The sequence below is a fragment of the Anguilla anguilla genome, chromosome 5 (genome assembly GCF_013347855.1).
Source record: "Anguilla anguilla isolate fAngAng1 chromosome 5, fAngAng1.pri, whole genome shotgun sequence".
Taxonomy (NCBI): domain Eukaryota; kingdom Metazoa; phylum Chordata; class Actinopteri; order Anguilliformes; family Anguillidae; genus Anguilla; species Anguilla anguilla.
Window position 1 is genome coordinate 16,093,431 of NC_049205.1, and position 16,619 is coordinate 16,110,049.

A 16,619-nucleotide genomic window follows, 5' to 3' on the forward strand; every position below is an offset into this window, starting at 1 on the left:
ATTATTTATGATGTAATGTCATTTTAATAGGAGAAGGTCATACAAACTGAAAATCTAAAAGACAGAGAAAATAAATCAAGAGAATTAAATTTTTACTGCAACCATTTTCTGTCAGTCAGACCCTTAATATCTCCCATTAGAGAATAAAACACACTGTTAGGGAAACAGAACTGTTGCGGATAAATCTCAGGATGTTCTGTGATCAGATCCTTTAGTGGGCTGTCTGCTATAGGTTCTAGTAATGTCTCGTGGCACGCTAGCATTTTTTTTCTAGCATTTCAGTTTAATAAGTATTTGTCGTGTTTGTTTGTCTTACTTTCTTTAAGATAGGACAGCCTATCGATGGAGGGTATTTTTGCGTGCACTGTACTTGTACATTAACAAAAGTAGAATTTTGAAATATCCTAGCGAGCGCTATTCTCCCATTGATTTGTTCAATGATATTAACAATCAAATCTCACTGCAGCGGATGCTAAACAGGCTAAATTCATCCAGAAGGTTCCGTGTGGTCTACATCAACAGATCCATCAGCGGCTCCGTCTGAGCGCCGTACCTTGGTCACGTGCAGTCTCAGGATTATTCAGGCTCCGGTCTCCTCCTCAGAGCTCCGTCTGAAAGAGGGCTCTGTTGGGGAGCCACGGCTGAGCGGAAACAGCTCATTATTTTCCTGAGTCATGTCTTCGGCCTGTCTCTGAAGATCCCCATTGGCTGCTGGGGAAATAAGGCTCGATTGTGTTTCGGGCCACAGAGCCGTTCCGTCCGCTCGGCTGAAAAGAGCACGTGATTCCGCATCACGGTCGCCTCTCTTAAAACACCTGCTCCGCGGTATGCAACCGAACATTAATGCACTCAAGGACACCTGGGGGGTAGCTTGTCTTAATCAAAATGGAGGCCAAATTAATATTGTGTATTTTTCTTCAGTTTAACCAAACAATTCCCTCAAGTGAAGACTGAAACAGTCACTGGCTTCTACAGGAGAACTGGAGAAAGAATTCAAGGGCCAATATGACACAGCCTTTATATTACCGTGCAGTTTTAGTCAGAGTATGAATCAGGTTTCAGAGGTCAGCTACATTACAGTCCTGTGAAGTATGAACCACTGCTGTGGTTTTGACACACAGCCAAAGATAGCTTCCCGTTTCCAGCACATCTGCCAAAGCCACATATTCTAAAGTATTAACACACATCTCCCAGTCCTGAGAACACTATTCCTGCCAATCATCAGCAAACCCCGCCCTCAATGGCAAACATCTGGCCGATGAACAAAACATAAGAAAAGCACATTCTTTAGTCACTGTCCATTTTTTTCCCCAACTAGAAAGAGTAGTGGAGGCGTGATATTGGGAGGAGAAAGGAATTGGGAGGTCATTTTGAATAGCGGTTACTGAAGGATTACATTAACTGCAGTCCCGCAAAAGTTCTACTACTTTCATCTTTTGGTGTGTGCGAAATAAAAAATACAGGCAAAGCTCCGAAAACTCATAGATAGATCTCTGGCATCCCTGTCCTCTGCGAATGCATGAGCCCCAAAGAAAATTCATTAGCTCTGTACTGACAACACATTTCCGTGTGGCCACCCCATACGAGGCGAGGCAGAACGGACGAAGCATTCCAAAACATGAATTCTGCATTAAAAACTGGAGAATCCCGTTTTGCATGGTCAATTAGCAACAGCAGCACAGAGCAGCAAGACATGACTTCTAGGAAACACGTTCGAAATCCATTTCAAAGAAACATTTACACTGAATACTCTGAAGAACAAAACTGATTTGCCTCAACCGACAATATAAAGTACTTTATAGCTCAAGTACCGTCACATTATATATGTTCAGAATACTAATGGAGCTATATAAAAAATACAAAAATAAAAACACAAAGTTATATTGAAGTCTCCTAAGAATTCTGCTATGAATGTGAATATATCATATACACTCCTACAAGCAGCTAGGTTTGACAATTGCATGACCCACTTACTGAGCAAATACATATAAATGAAGAGCCTGACAAAAGATCAAATACCGTAAATAAAACTGCTGCTGCATTCAGATACTGCAATATATGTTTTAAAATATATTGAGAAATATATTTTTATTTATATATTTTTTTTAAAAAGGCCACATAGTTACTATATATCTTGATACAGTTGTATTCCATTTCTTTAAGGTGGGGCAGTGCTCACCTGCCTGCCCTCCAGCGTGTAGAGCCGCTTCACAGCGCCGGAGTCCAGCTTGATGGCGTCGGTGATGTCGGTGAGCACCTGCTCGAAGGAGTGGGCGGTCTTCTTGTTGAGCAGGACGCGCACGGCCTTGCGCGGCTTCACGCCGCTGCGGATCACCGTCACCAGCTTGGGCTTGATGAAGTCCTTGCTCTCCCGCGGCTCGCCCCGGGACGGCACCAGCGAGGGGAGCGACCGCGACGCCCCCGTCTTCACGTTCACCGACCAGTTGGGGTTGATGTTCCTGGTGTAGTCCACCCGGCGGTACGGCTCGTTGGAAGCGCACACGTAGCTCTCGCCTGCGGGGGGGCAGAAGAGATGGAGTCGGGTGATGCAGTCGCATTACAGGCATTTAGCAGATGGTGTTACCCGGTAGTGCCCTAGAGGGGGAAAGCGCCCTAGAGTGGAGAAGTGCCCTTTAGGGGAAAAGTGGTCGAAAGGGGGGAAGAGCCCTAGAGGGGGGAAGTGCCTTAAAGGAAAAGTGCTGTAAAGCAGGGAAGTGCCCTAAAGGTGGAAGTGCCCTAGAGGGGTAGAGGTAGAGACCCAAGAGAGAACACAAGTTCTAGAAGTGCACTCGAAAGACGACTTGCCAGCTATCTTATTGAACATTAAGCCAACTTGTACAAACTAGAACAAACAAATTTAAACAAACAAAAATAAGAGACTTTTCAAACAATAAAAGGACTTACATCTTAATGTTACATTGGTTAAGGCTTATCTCCAATGGGATACCAATGCACACACCAATAAAGATAGTGATGACTCTAATGGTTGAGATGCTGGTAGCAATAAGGACAAATGTGATCACGATCAAGGCAGAGGTAAATATAATCGTCGCAATGGTAGTCCCAATAACAGCACTGCTAGCACTAAAGATGCACAAGGAAATAAAGCTAACAAGCTAATTATTGAAAGCGTCTAGACTACAGCAATAAAAAGGAGATTGACATGATTGACATCAATCAGATTGCACTCAAAGCAATATTCTCCAATAACAGAATATGTCTAGCCGAACACTGCTGAGCACTTTACATGGGCATGAGCATAGACTGACAGTTCATTTAAGTCGCTGATTGTCTAACCGATTGTCCACATTGTTTTCAAGCACAAAAGACAGCAGCCACTGCAGCCTGCCAGGACTGGTGCTCCATAATCCTGGTACAGGCGCTAGCAAACTCTGTATAGTTCATCTCAGCAGTTATTTTCCCCAAAGGAAATGGGCTTTATGCACTCATCTGGTTCTCCCCATTCCCCGGGAAGTGCTTGCGATCACCAGCCTACCGGGTGTGAATAATGCAGCAGAGGGAGAAGCCGATAGCCGCGGCTCCTGGGGTTAGCGGGAAGGAGAGTAAACTGTGTTATTAACCCGTCGGTGAACGGAAACGGCCCGGGACCTCACCGGAGCCTTTGCCACCACTCAGGTACCCGGCAGGCTCTCTGTGGGGCTTACCCAAATAACCGTTCGGCGCGTGAACCGCGAACGGTCCCCTGCCGGTTCGCTGCAGACCGCTTTTGACCAGGTAAACCGAGCCATTAACGGCAAAACGATAGGGCAGATCGGCCATGACCCAAATACTCCGGTAACCTGCACGCACATCATCACCCAGGGAGAATAGGTCTGCTGAACACTATATTCTAAATCTCACACTGTGGTTGTGAGTATCTGCATCACGATGATAACACGCATCACAAAACAAGGTCATTTTCAGAAGTGACATGGCTGATACTTGTCCATTTTTTCCCATGACAGCTCAAGGAACTCTCAACTAAATTCAGTCTAAACCAGGATGTCTTTTTCTGAGCAATGCAAAAATAAATAAAGGAAAGCGTTTTGAAGTCTTTTCAAGGATGCAAAAAAGGAGAGCAAAAATTCTTTTTTGAGGTTTACTGCAGATTAGAACTGCACTGCAATGTCCTCTGCGCTTGGTAGCACTTTTGCACCCGGAGGGACTTTCTCTGGGACAAAAGCCCCATTCAGGGCCTCCATGTGCCCACCCCGTCAGTGTACACTTCGCACCAATGTGCTACATCCAGATAAAAATATTTCCCTTTCCTCTGTCCCTTCACTGCAGCTGCTAGTAGCCTGCGTACACGCTTGTCCGCGTGGTGAAGCACGAGGACCCGGACAGGCGAAAAGGCAAAAACGAAAGGTCTGTAAAAAGGCAGGAAGCCAGGCCTGGCTATTGTTTTCTGGAAATGATTGTTTAACACGTGAACTTCCTCTGGCTGATACAATCAGCGCGGCAGGAAGAACAACGCAGACTTGGTTGGAAGCGTACCTAAATTGTCTGGGAGATCTGATGTTCAACAGATACGTTTCGCTTTATAAATCTTAAGATTTAAGCGAAGCGCGTCCAGGGGACAGTCCGTACGACCGCCAGAATCTCAAGCAATAAAGCTAACCCCCCCATGCAGTTGGGGGTTCGATCCCCCGCCACGACACTTCCTACACAACAATCCCTTCTCTATCGGAATAAAGTAAAAAGAATCCAAAGGGAGGGCCAAAAAATGTCTAATTTAAATTTTAAATACCCAAACCCCAAAGCATCCGCACATGTGGATCAAATCCTGTTACAAAACCGACCACATTCGAAGGTCAAATAATTCAAACGCCGCAAAGCGATTACAGAACAATGCACTCCAGATCAAGAGAGGCTAAAGCGCTTTAAACCTCTTGTTATGTTTGTTCAGCCACTCTGAAAAGCAGCCCTCTGCTCATTTGCTGAGAAGAGAGAGGCACTGGAGAGGAGAAGTGATTTTAACCCTCGCAGGGGTGATTTCCACACACCACAGAAGCAGAACAAATGAGGTTATTAAACATCGCCTCGGCTCTCAGGGCGGCGCAGAGTTGCGTGTAAAATGTAATGCGCTACGTTTGACCGGAAGAAACGCAGCCTCGTCCGCAGCGTTAGCAAAGAGGTTAACGATCCTCGCAGGAAGATGGCACAGAAAGGGGGGTGGGGGGTGGGGTTGTCTTTCTGAGTGAAAAGAACAGATCAATTTGACCCAATCTATTTGGGTGTAATTGCCTAGAGCTGTGTTTGGTTCAAGGCCATTGGTCTCATTCTGCCTGTAACCTCTGCTTGAATTACGGGATTCAAACAAAAGAAGTGAGACAATGGCTCGAAACATGGCTGGGCACAAAGTAAGACTTGCACATCGGTGCACTTTTAAAAGCTTTCTGCAATTTACAGAAACTCCTTTAATCTCTTACACATTCTTACACAGACAGTAAGACCATGAATGTCCAGAGACAAAGGACTAAAGCATCAATTTAAAAAAAAACATCCTCTCATCTTTGACCGTGTTGTTCTCACACATTCCCTTATACCGCTGCAGTGCCAAAGAGCAAATATCTGTAAGAAAATGAAATGAATGAAAACACATTTAATTATCCACTTCAATGAAGGCCATTATGAAATAAAGCCACTAAAGCCATTGTGCACACACGCACTTATACTCCTCTAATGTAAAACCATTTACGTCTGTACTCATCTCTACTATTCACACAGGACTGTAGATAAATCAAGAGTAACCACGTGGCAGTTAACTCAAGGAATAGTATAAAAGGATGTCCAATAGCGTAAAATAACCTCACACAAAACTGGCAGCGGTGCAAGTTACCGGCTGTAAATCTATGCCACTAGAGACCAAACGTATTCTACTGTAAGTGTTCCCTGTAAGTGTTCCGCACTCCACCACAAAGAAATGTCAATGCATGTCTCTTCAAACACTTTCCTCTCCCGAATATGAAATGGAAAACACACAATGAAATACACAACGGAATCACAGTACATTTATCAAAACCACACTTTAAAAAAAATAAATTAAATTTATAACTAAAGCAAAGAACAACGTGCTCACGTCTTTACGAGACAATAGCTCATGTGTTCAGGCACACGACGGCCTTGCACTTTGAAACAAAACCAAACTCTGACCGCGATGACTGCGCGAAACTGATTTAGGCTTAAACGCAATCTCTTCCAGGGATTGAAATGAGACCAGGATGAACCAATGTTGGTTTTTATTTTAAGTTACTACCGGTCATGCGTACGGCAAGCGTGCAGCATAAATAGAGAAACGTGGTTCAGATGCCCCAGGAGTTCTTACGGGCAGCTTAAGGGAACAGCGTGACTCACTGCAGCTTATGGCCTTGAGTGATGGGCCCACTCCTACTTCCTGTGATGTGGGCAGAGCTGTCCGTGGTGCTGAACCCAACGTATGGGGTTGACCTCAATTTCCTGAACCTCGTCAAAATGCCAGGTCATTAACTCTCTTTGGTTTCCGTCTCTAACTGGCCACAACTGGCCAGCTGATGTCTGGTCTCCATACGGCACTCAGTGGGTCAAAGCCAACAAAGTTGTCTCAAAAGACAAAGCTGGAAATGATTCCGTGTTTCTAAACTATGTTTAGAAATATGATTTCACAGAACATGTTACCTGTAAGTACGTGCCTTTATTTCACCAGAATATGCAGGTTTGCTGTATTTTAATAAAATGCACATTTGGACTTTCTAAGAATCTGATTATAAGCATTATGTGTGAGCAACTGATGAGATCAAACCATAAACATAGTACATACATTCTATTTCAACTTTTTCCAGTTGTGCTCTCCTTCCAAAAGAACAGGGTCATTCCATCTGTCTTTTTTTGCACTGTTCTTCATCTACATATCGCAGACAAAGAGACAGCTGAGAGACAGTTAAACTCCCTTGACTGTAGGCTTTAATAGGGCCTCAATTAACAAACCGCTAATTAATAAGATTAGCTCCAGCTGAGTGGGTGTTGCCTGAGGCCTGACTGGTGACAGCAGTGACACAAATTAGGGGGGAACTGTCATTAAATCTCAGAGACATTTAAAAACCGAAAGAGAGTTTCCTGTAGGAGGACAGGGGGACAGGGACCGCCCGGAGAGCCCGGTCTCAGGTGTTTGATTATAGTCAGACCCTAAACACAGACACCCTCCAGTGAGCACGGTTTATCAGAGCCTCCATTTGCTCACCCTTAAACAAATGCAATTCCCTTGTCAATCGTATCCAGATTTCTCTCCAAGGAGGCTCAATTCAAGTCAGCAGCTGTGCTGTTCAGTGCTCACACAAGTCAACACTGATATACGCACTGGCTTTACACCACCAAACTTTGTGTTGAGTTCACTTTAAGCTATCCCCAGGTCAGTTTTGCACTGATTGCTCGCTGCAGCCTCCTCGATATGGTCCAGTGTGCTGTACAGGAAAGGAACAGTAGGGGAGCAGCAGTTGGTCTGCCCCCTCTGTTCCTTAGTGGGGGGCACTAACGGTCTTCCGTCTATTCCTTTGGCTGCTGAGCTTGGCAGTTCTGGGGTTCTTCCCCTCCTGCCTGTTTAATGCCTGAGTAAACAAAGACAAGGCGCTGGTGTTTGGCTTCCCATTGCCCCCCTCTCCCCACCAACCGCCCGCCTGCCCCCCACCGTGTGCCCAACTCAACTGGAGGCAGCCCGGGTCCTCCCCTCTCCCGACATTGTTGCGAGTGACTCTGTATTGCCTACGCGCACGCACACACAGTCACTGACACATGCAGTCGCAGTGTGTCACGGCAGGACGTTTTTGAAGGGTATGGTTCTGAACTCTATCATCCACTCGGGGCCAGTGGTCAACGTTTCCAATAGAATCCCTGGAATGACGACAAATAATTCCACGTGGAAATGATAACGAGCACGTGTGCAGCTGCCGCCCTCCGCTACTGTAGATTAGCACAGGGCGCCATCGCGGGCGAACGAAAGAGTAGCGATCCAAAATAGCCTTGGCTCCCCGCCAAAGCGCAATTAAATCTGATTCAAAAGCCCGAAGTCACATGTCTCTTGCAACCCTACAGTGAGACTAATGCATTTAAAACACAGGCCGTGTTAATTTCCCAACCTCCCTCTCCATCTCCACAAATTTGCAAAACAAAACTATAAACCAAATATTTGCTTTGAAACATGTATCATGTTTCCACAGCATACCTCTAAATTGTATTAGACTGTGAAAGTGGAGGACTAGATTGAGCTCAGAGTTAAATCATCACAGATGTAGACCACAGCTGTTGTAAAAGATGGTCTATGTGTATTCATACGTTTTTTTAAAACTGTTTCACTGGCTAATGTCCAGGTGTTTGAAGTCTGATTAGACAGTGAGTATGAAAGGATACGAGTCGCAATTTTGCAGTCTATCTTCCAGGAGGAATGCTCAACTGCTCTCCAAACCGCATCATACAATACCTTGGTTTACCTCAGTTAGGCCTAGTTCTCCCATCCAAAAACAGTCACTAACCACCATGAAGACCATCACAACCCCTGTAGGATTAGACCACATTAAACCTTGGATGAGATATAGGATAAGTAACCAAAGGAAAGCCTACTGCTGTACAAATAAAAACAACATTTACTGGATGGCCTGGTTACGGTCATATGAGAAGAAAGAGGGTCTCCGTGGTTGCACAACTAAACTATCCGGGCAAACGCCAAATATTAAGGAATTACCAAATCACCATCACCCCCTGCAGACAGTTAAGCCATGCAGTACAAGAACCACTTGGCCAGGCATTACTGAGGAAACACCAGGCAGAGGTGAAAGTCATATTCACATATAGGTTAATCACTGCTTCCCCTGCAAAATGTAGTGTCGACAGATAATTATCATAACCCTCCACTCGCCTTTCTGTTAAAATCCTTCTGACTAAATTTAACAAACAACTGCATATGAATGGAATCATTTGCATTACGTTCTTACACTCAAGAGAAAATTCACATTTACCTACTTATGCTCATAAAGACAAACAAAACACTTGAATTTATCTGTACATGTTCTATATAAATAAAAATTTAAATATCTATGAGCTAGTATGAACTTGGCAGATTAAACCTTTAAAACTCTACATAAAAATCAATGGAATTTATCCACTGAAATCAGACATGCACCAAGCTTCCACACCATGATCTATGAGCACAGAGATTCTTGGAGATCCAAACAAAATCAATGAGGTATTGTGCAAGGAAATGGAAAATTTGATAAAGGCAAGACATACTATAAGCTATATCCACATGTGTCTGATATCTGATGTATCAAATGTGAAGTTTACTTGCTTATACACATCCAATATAACATTGACATAGCTTTTCTGACATGTGAAATATCCTTTTCTGACACACACACAAACACAAACAAATAACCTATATTTGTCTGATATGTGAAAGTTAAATATATATATTCTGCTATATGATGTTAATCTGTCAATGAATGTGTTTTTCTTTTATATGACGTATCCAGTTAGACTACTTCGGAGCTCGTCGCCCTCCTATACTTTTATGTGGTGTAGTTTACATTTTTTAAGGTCTCTTTGAGCACTTTCTGGCAAATTCAGTAAGCCTTGTTTAAATTCTCATTTTAATAGATACAGCTTAATAAAGCGGCATGCGCAGGTGGCTAAGTGATTTGAATGTTTATATCGGCACAGCTGTAACCTGCTTTATAAAGATGGATCCATTAGGCTGGTCATTTAAGCGATCAATTAGTTTGTCCACCCGTGCATGCGCGCCTATCCAGCCGAGCAGTGATGCGCTGTGATGCGTGTCCACTGGTGCAGGCGGGTGTTCTAAACTTGATTTACCTTCCACCAGCTCCTCCAGGCTTGTGATTTTCCTGGTTCCGTCCACAGTGTATATGCTCCGTACCCCTTGGGGCAAGTTCACGTTGTCCGACAGCGACCTGGTCAGTTCCATAAGCAGCGCGTCCAGGGACCTGAAGCGGTCATTCGACACCGCGTACACCAAACCCTTGAAGTATTTGTCCCCATTTCGGTAAAAACGAACTTTTTTGGCTTTCTTCTCAGAAGTAAGGGACTGCAGCGTACGCGTACGGTAGAAGCTGCAGTGGGCACTGTGCGCCGGACTGGGAACCAGTCCATTTCCCCGAGACCCGGACTGGGAACCAGTACCTGTGCCCCGAGAAGACCGGTGCATCTTGTCACGCTCTTCAAAATGTTCCCATTCAATACTTTTATTGAGGGACATTGTTGTGTCAAACAGAGAGTGCTGACTACGAGACATAAATGACTTTTCTCAACGATCCAGGGCAATCCCTTTTGTCAGCAGCTTTCTGTGATGACGGAGACAAAAAAACCCTCTGCAATCAGCTGCAATTTTGACGAGTATATTCACACAGACCTTCCATCTACAAAACGTAGCTTTACCTTCATGTATCGTAATAAGTAATCAAACCGCGAAATACACCTACACCGAATTAACATTAACATAAAATACAGATGTTATATCCACAAAAACAATGTTATATCCGTCCTGCTGAACTCGACTAAAATTGAAACATGTAACGCCTGACAATCGATGGGTTCCTACCCTGTCTTCTTAAGCCAGCCAGTGATAATTTTGGAACGTAACTCTTGAACATAAATGAAACATAAAACATAAATAGTGTTTCTGTCCATGAAAAACTGTCCTCGTTAAAATAAAATTAATAGTCATTGGAAAATTAACCCAGATATTTTGAGAACGCCGTCCAAACTGAGAGCTACACTAGCTGTTACAGTGCAGTATATCCGTAGTCCCAAAAACCCGAATTACGAAAAGAGTTAAAATATTCAAGGGAAAAAGAGAATTTGAATCGTTACAAATTGGCTGACAATAGCATAACATTGCAATCAGCGGTGAGCATACCGACGTCCAGACCATTGCCGAGAATGCGAACCTCCCGTTTCTAACTGGCGACCTCCTTGCTCCACGCTACAGCAGTCGAAATTGTAAAGCTAACACATCATGCTGTTCTCCTGGGTCCTAAAACCGACTAAGTTCTCGTTTCATGTCGTTATCATGGGGGGCCCAGTCTCGCCCTTTTCGTCCCATGATGTTTATTGACCAATTAAGATTAATTAACAGCTGTCAATTTCTTCCAAACGTTTTCCTTTCCTTACTTTTTTTTAACATAATACAGGGTTGGCTCATTGCCACTTTATTTGCCTTTGAAAGAAAGTTATTTCTATTTCAGCAAGCAGATATTGAAGATATTGATTCTGCATTTAGAACTTTTTTAGATTTTACCCATTAATCATTTATCATTTATATGTATTCTCTTTCTAAAGCAATGACTGGCAATATAGCACATTGTACAAAATGATTCTGGGGATGAATGGGCATTCTTTTTCCTATACATTTGAACTTCTCACCTAATTTGGCCTTTAGAGAGTAAATCATCCTTCAATGATCATCAGAAATTAGTGGCTCTTAGCACTTCAGGGATTTAAATTGCACAAATATACATCCCACACAATACAGCCCCAAGGCCAAATCTGGGAATATGTATTTATTTATTTTATTTTATTTGTTTATTTGTTTGTTTGTTTATATTTTTTTGACCTGTATTTTCAGTGCGATCCAACTCCAAATGAATTACTTGATTGCTTTTCCAAATGATTCCACTTATTATGTATGCTATCGCATGCAGGTCTAGAAGTCTAGAAGTGAATGTCTTTACAGGAAGGCATTTTGGATGTTTGATTTAAAAGATTATCTCCCAACAGTATAGATGAGAATTTCAATTTATCCCACTTGCTATAATCCTCATCATTAAATGAGCAGAGTACCTCAATGTGTGATCTGTTGCCAAGAATTTTTACTTCTGTCCTGAGACCTTCTGTTGAGAGAAATTGATATGTAATCATCTTGTGGCCCAAGGCTAAATATTATTCTGTAGACAATATGTATATGCATCTTTATTTAGTATTTTTTAACCATTTAATTCTCAAAATATGTTTTATGCACTGTGCTTTGCAGAAAACTTGCATTGTAAATTCTAAAATTGTCTTGTGATTTCTTGCCAGCCATTGCCTGTTGAATGCATTGTATTTCTAATGGGAAATTATCTTGGGTGTCAGTTGTGCAATTCCATTACAGGTTTTGCATCAAGTCGTTAGCTTTTCCCCCTGTATCAGTCTCTCAGATCCGAAATAATAAGTCAGGAGTGCGACAAGGGTTGATCCGTTTCAGGATTTTGTTCCAATTTCTACTCTTAATTATTTAATTAACACAATCATATCTTAATCTGACATTCCTATAAGCATTAGCTATAGCCACAGACTGCAAAATGTACCCTAATGATTTACTGTGTTCAAGTACAGGAGAGAAACAGTGTAGTGTATATAGCTGTCAGAAAACTGAAACTATTGGTAGTTTCACCCTCCAGGACAGGAGTTATACCCAGATATAACTAGATGTAATCAGTTGATAATGCAATTAACTGACTAAATGTGCTACAGTTAACTATTTAGTCGGCTCTGCCTGATCCAGCCCTCCAGAATGATTGCTTTGTTGTTTTCCTTGTGTAGAACCTATGATAAAACCTATTAAGATGAAGACCATGCAAATACGAATTGCCTAATGGCACTGCTATGTTTTTTTACCTTGTGGTTCGCTGCACCACCTATATCCAATATCTCCCAAGAGTTTTAATGGCTGTGTGCGTGTAGTTTTGCTTTAGGAAAATTACTTGCCTGAATCTGCTGCTATTTTGCACATTTATTTATTTAGTTATTTGTTCTTTTTTCCTGTGGAAACAATACCACATAAATAAAATTTTTGCTATTAAAGATCTTTGTCTAGAAGGTGTTTTTCACCTGTATGAATATCAAATATTCAGCGGCATGCTATAGTCATACAACCATGGCATATGCATGAAAACATGGCTTGGGACTACAATCATCAAGCCACTTGGTAGCCAAAAAATTGCTTGTCTTGGCATTTAGCCAATCAGAGCAAGGGGGCTAAAAATTCATGAAAACCTTTGCCATAATAAAGGGCAAAGATTAGAAAAGTGTTACAAACAGGCCATGCAGGGACGTTAGGAACATCCCTTTGTATTGAACAATGCCTGGATGTGGGAGGAGGACAAAAAGCAGCCAGCCAATGAAATCCCTTTGCAGTATGTATAAACAAGTCCGAGATGAATGAATGTAAGCATACAGTGTTTACCAAATCACTGGGCAGGCACACACTACAAGAGCTGAGTGGACCTGATATGGAAAGAACAGAACAGCAGATAATTTTGATTGGCCAAAATCAGTATTTTCTCAGCCTTATATTAAATCATGTAATCCAACTGAGAAAATAATCTTAAAAAAGAAACAACTGAAAACAAAATGAAAACACTGAGAGAAACTCCTGGAAAGGACAGAAAAGAACAAGAAAGACATAAACCCAGCATAAAATAGTTTTTTAAAAATGTTTTATTATTAATTAATTTTTTAAAAGAAGATAGACATAGTAGATAAACCCAGATGCAGGATTGCTTCGTCTGGTCTGTGTTGTGATACTAGGTTACCTGTCAGGGCACAGACTGTGGGAGAACAGTGTCCTGAATCCTAGAGAACCTAGAGAACCTAGAGAACCACATGGTTTCTTTATATTAGTACTATTTTTTTATTTCAGAACTTAATTGATAAATTAAAGTAAGTTATTCACCTCACCTATCTCATGGGACAGAACTGGTGCAAAAAAAAAACCCCACCAGACTCTCTGTGGCTCTCCAGGACCAGGGCTGAGGACCACTCTTGTAGAAGAGGTGAAGGAGCTGGTCACAGGATTATAGGAAAGAGGAGTCCACCTTATTATAAAATGCAGCATAAAATGCATAAAACAAAGATACTAAGGTTGAGGGATGGTTGTCAAACAGTTAAAATATTTGCATTCTGTTACCATACAGAATAAAACCTCCAGCTTTGATGCTATGTTGTATAGGACAGTGAAAATCTACACTTGGATTAAGGCTGGTTTTCAGGGACACTGGATTTCAGACTGCAGGAGGTACAGCACAGGAGGGAGGGGAGGGTGTTAGGGGTCAGAGGTCAAGCTGTAGATTAGACAGCCAGCTTGCCAGTGTCACAGTTACACTGCATTGCATTCACTTGGCAGATGCTCTTATCCAGAATTAATGTTACTCTCATTGTTACTCTCAGGAGTACAAGAAGTGTGACATCACTATGAAGGCATGAAAATAGCTGGTGCAAATGTGAAGGACAGAGGAAGGTGAAGATAATGAACACAGGGGTAAATGGTTGCTCATTTTAAACTAGGCATACTGTAAATGCAAGACACTCCTCTGTGTGAATGCGTGCGTAAGTGTAATGATTTCATTCACAGTTATGCATTTCATCATTTTTAATTATGTAATAGGTCATACATGCATTGTAAAGTGAAACCTACATTCCAGTGATACTGTATGAAAGTGCCATTATAGAAATTATAGACTAACCAGATAGTCAGTTTCTGCGTTCTTTTTGTGCACTATTAGCACAATTCCCCAGCCAGAAGGTCAAACTATTTAGTGAAATCAGCTAGCTAACTACAAGAAACACATGGCAAGAATTTTAGTTTCTGACCCCTGGACTTTCCACCTCTGGTTTCTATTAGAAGATTCACCAAATCTGAATGTCAGCATCAGAGGAAGGAACTTTCAATGTTAAACATAATGAGTGGAGCATCTGGTTAGTCTGTGACAATATCTATGGTACTACTCAGGTACAATACCTTACATTTAGGAGACTGATTACTGCAGGTTAGTAAAAATATATTGTATGGCTATGCAATTCAGATATTCAGGGAGACCAGTTAGGTTTGTGAGTGAAATAAATATGAGTGCTATGCCACAAACTTAACAAGGAAAAAAAAAATTTTAGAAGAAAAGGTCAGCATGTTGTGCCTCCTTTTATTCAGGACCACACAGAATTCCCACTGCTCTCACAACACACTGATATGAGCGAGAGTCCTGTCAGAGATCTGGGCAGTACTAAGCAGCTGCACACACATACAGCCAGAGTGTTTGTGGATTAAAGAGAAGCCATACACCGTAATCATAATTCTCAGTGGGCCCATTGCTGCAGTGTTCTGCGCTCATTACCTGACAGGCGTGGCTCTCCGGTCAAAATTCAGGCTCTTCCATCAGCCACATAGCTGTGATGCAGCTAACGAGCTTCTCTACATCAGATATGGAGGTGTGATGGCACTCTTGAGACGCATCACTCGGGTGTGACATACAAATTGGTGATGGTTGAGACCAAAGCTGTTACGTGAAAGATAACCACCTTCTTCTTCTTCTTCTTTGTAGAATGCACAAGTTTATTGAACACCGCAGTCCTTGTGTTTCTACATGCAGACTCAAACACTATTAGTTGGCAACTCATCAGGTTGGTTAGCTAAAACAGTGTACCAGTTTCATTATGGTTCGTTACACTAGTTGTGCTATAGTAAAAATATGGCCTAACACATGCAATCAAAATGTTCTGTTAAAATGTGTTAAGAAAACTTGTCAGGAAGTCAGTAAATACCTTTAAACCTACATTCAATAAAGTTGTCCTTTACTCGGACTAAAAGTAAACCAGCACAATACGTATTCACAAATCCAGTTTGGGGATTTTAGTTGTAATTATTTGCTTTACTCACTAAACCATGTTTGTGAAACATGCAGCCTTTATCTGTCAGTCACAAACCGTAAGCACTAGCACCCCTTTTGTGACCACAGGTAATTTATGTTTCACTTCAGCTCTCTTAGATAAAAAACCTTTGGGGAATCTTCAGTGAATCTTATCAGAATGTGTATGCGGTTGCTGATGTCTCCAATTAAATTACAGTCTCTAATAATCTGTCCATGTGCTTTAGTTTTCCTGTTTGAAGAAGACTGTGATTAATTACCTCCCTGAAGGCATCTTTCACCCCCAGAAATCAACATGTTTTTTGTGAGAAAGCATGTCTGAACACTAATGTAAAAAAATGATTTAACATTGACCAATGGACCTGGTAACAGCTGTCTATTGCCGTGGCTGGCTCTTTTCCCATAATGCTATTGCAAGTCAACCATGTCAGGCGACGGTTCCTGACCTCCAAAATAATCAATCTGTGTGTGTAGGATAATGCAGTGAGATTCTTAATTGTTTAGAGTTTTACTGCCATCTAAAGGTAGAACACCACCGGTGCACTAATCAGTGAAATGGCACTGACTGCGGGCAATAAAAAAATGCCAGGTGATTTATTTGTGGTTCCCCATAGTCTGTCAATAATATTTAGGTGTTATCACTGATTAATGGTTGTTTTGTGTAGCATAAGATTACCTTATGCCACTAAATCACTGTAACTAATACTGACTGCAGTCAACTTGTGTACAGTCTTCCCAAAGATGATCATGTTACACCCCTCCTGTGTACTATTCGCTGGATACCTGTTGCTGCTCACATCAAGTTTTAAAGAGTGGTTCTAGCCTACAGAGCAGCGAATGGAACAGCTCCACCCTGCTTCCAACACATCTTCAAACCTCCACCCTGGCCAGACTTTGAGGCATCTGGCTCACTCTTCCCTGCGTGGTGTCTTCTCCCAGTCATGATACCTGTCTGTA

The 16,619-nt window shown here is 42.1% G+C and overlaps 1 protein-coding gene across 5 annotated transcripts in view; it reads right to left on the minus strand.

Moving 5' to 3' along the window:
* The window catches only part of LOC118226888 (serine/threonine-protein kinase DCLK2-like), a 50,569-nt gene extending 39,562 nt beyond the window's left edge, over positions 1-11,007 (minus strand). For 2 of the 5 annotated variants that reach the window (XM_035416858.1, XM_035416856.1), the window contains exons 1-2: positions 9,838-11,004; positions 2,180-2,514 (exon numbers count right to left, since the gene is read on the minus strand). In XM_035416858.1, the coding sequence (XP_035272749.1) occupies positions 2,180-2,514; positions 9,838-10,276 (774 nt within the window). In that variant the 5' untranslated portion in view covers positions 10,277-11,004. Of the gene's footprint in view, positions 1-2,179; positions 2,515-9,837 lie in introns of all 5 variants that reach the window. The other 3 variants (XM_035416855.1, XM_035416857.1, XM_035416859.1) reach the window with 3 other exon arrangements.
* Between the last annotated feature and the right edge of the window lie 5,612 nt (positions 11,008-16,619).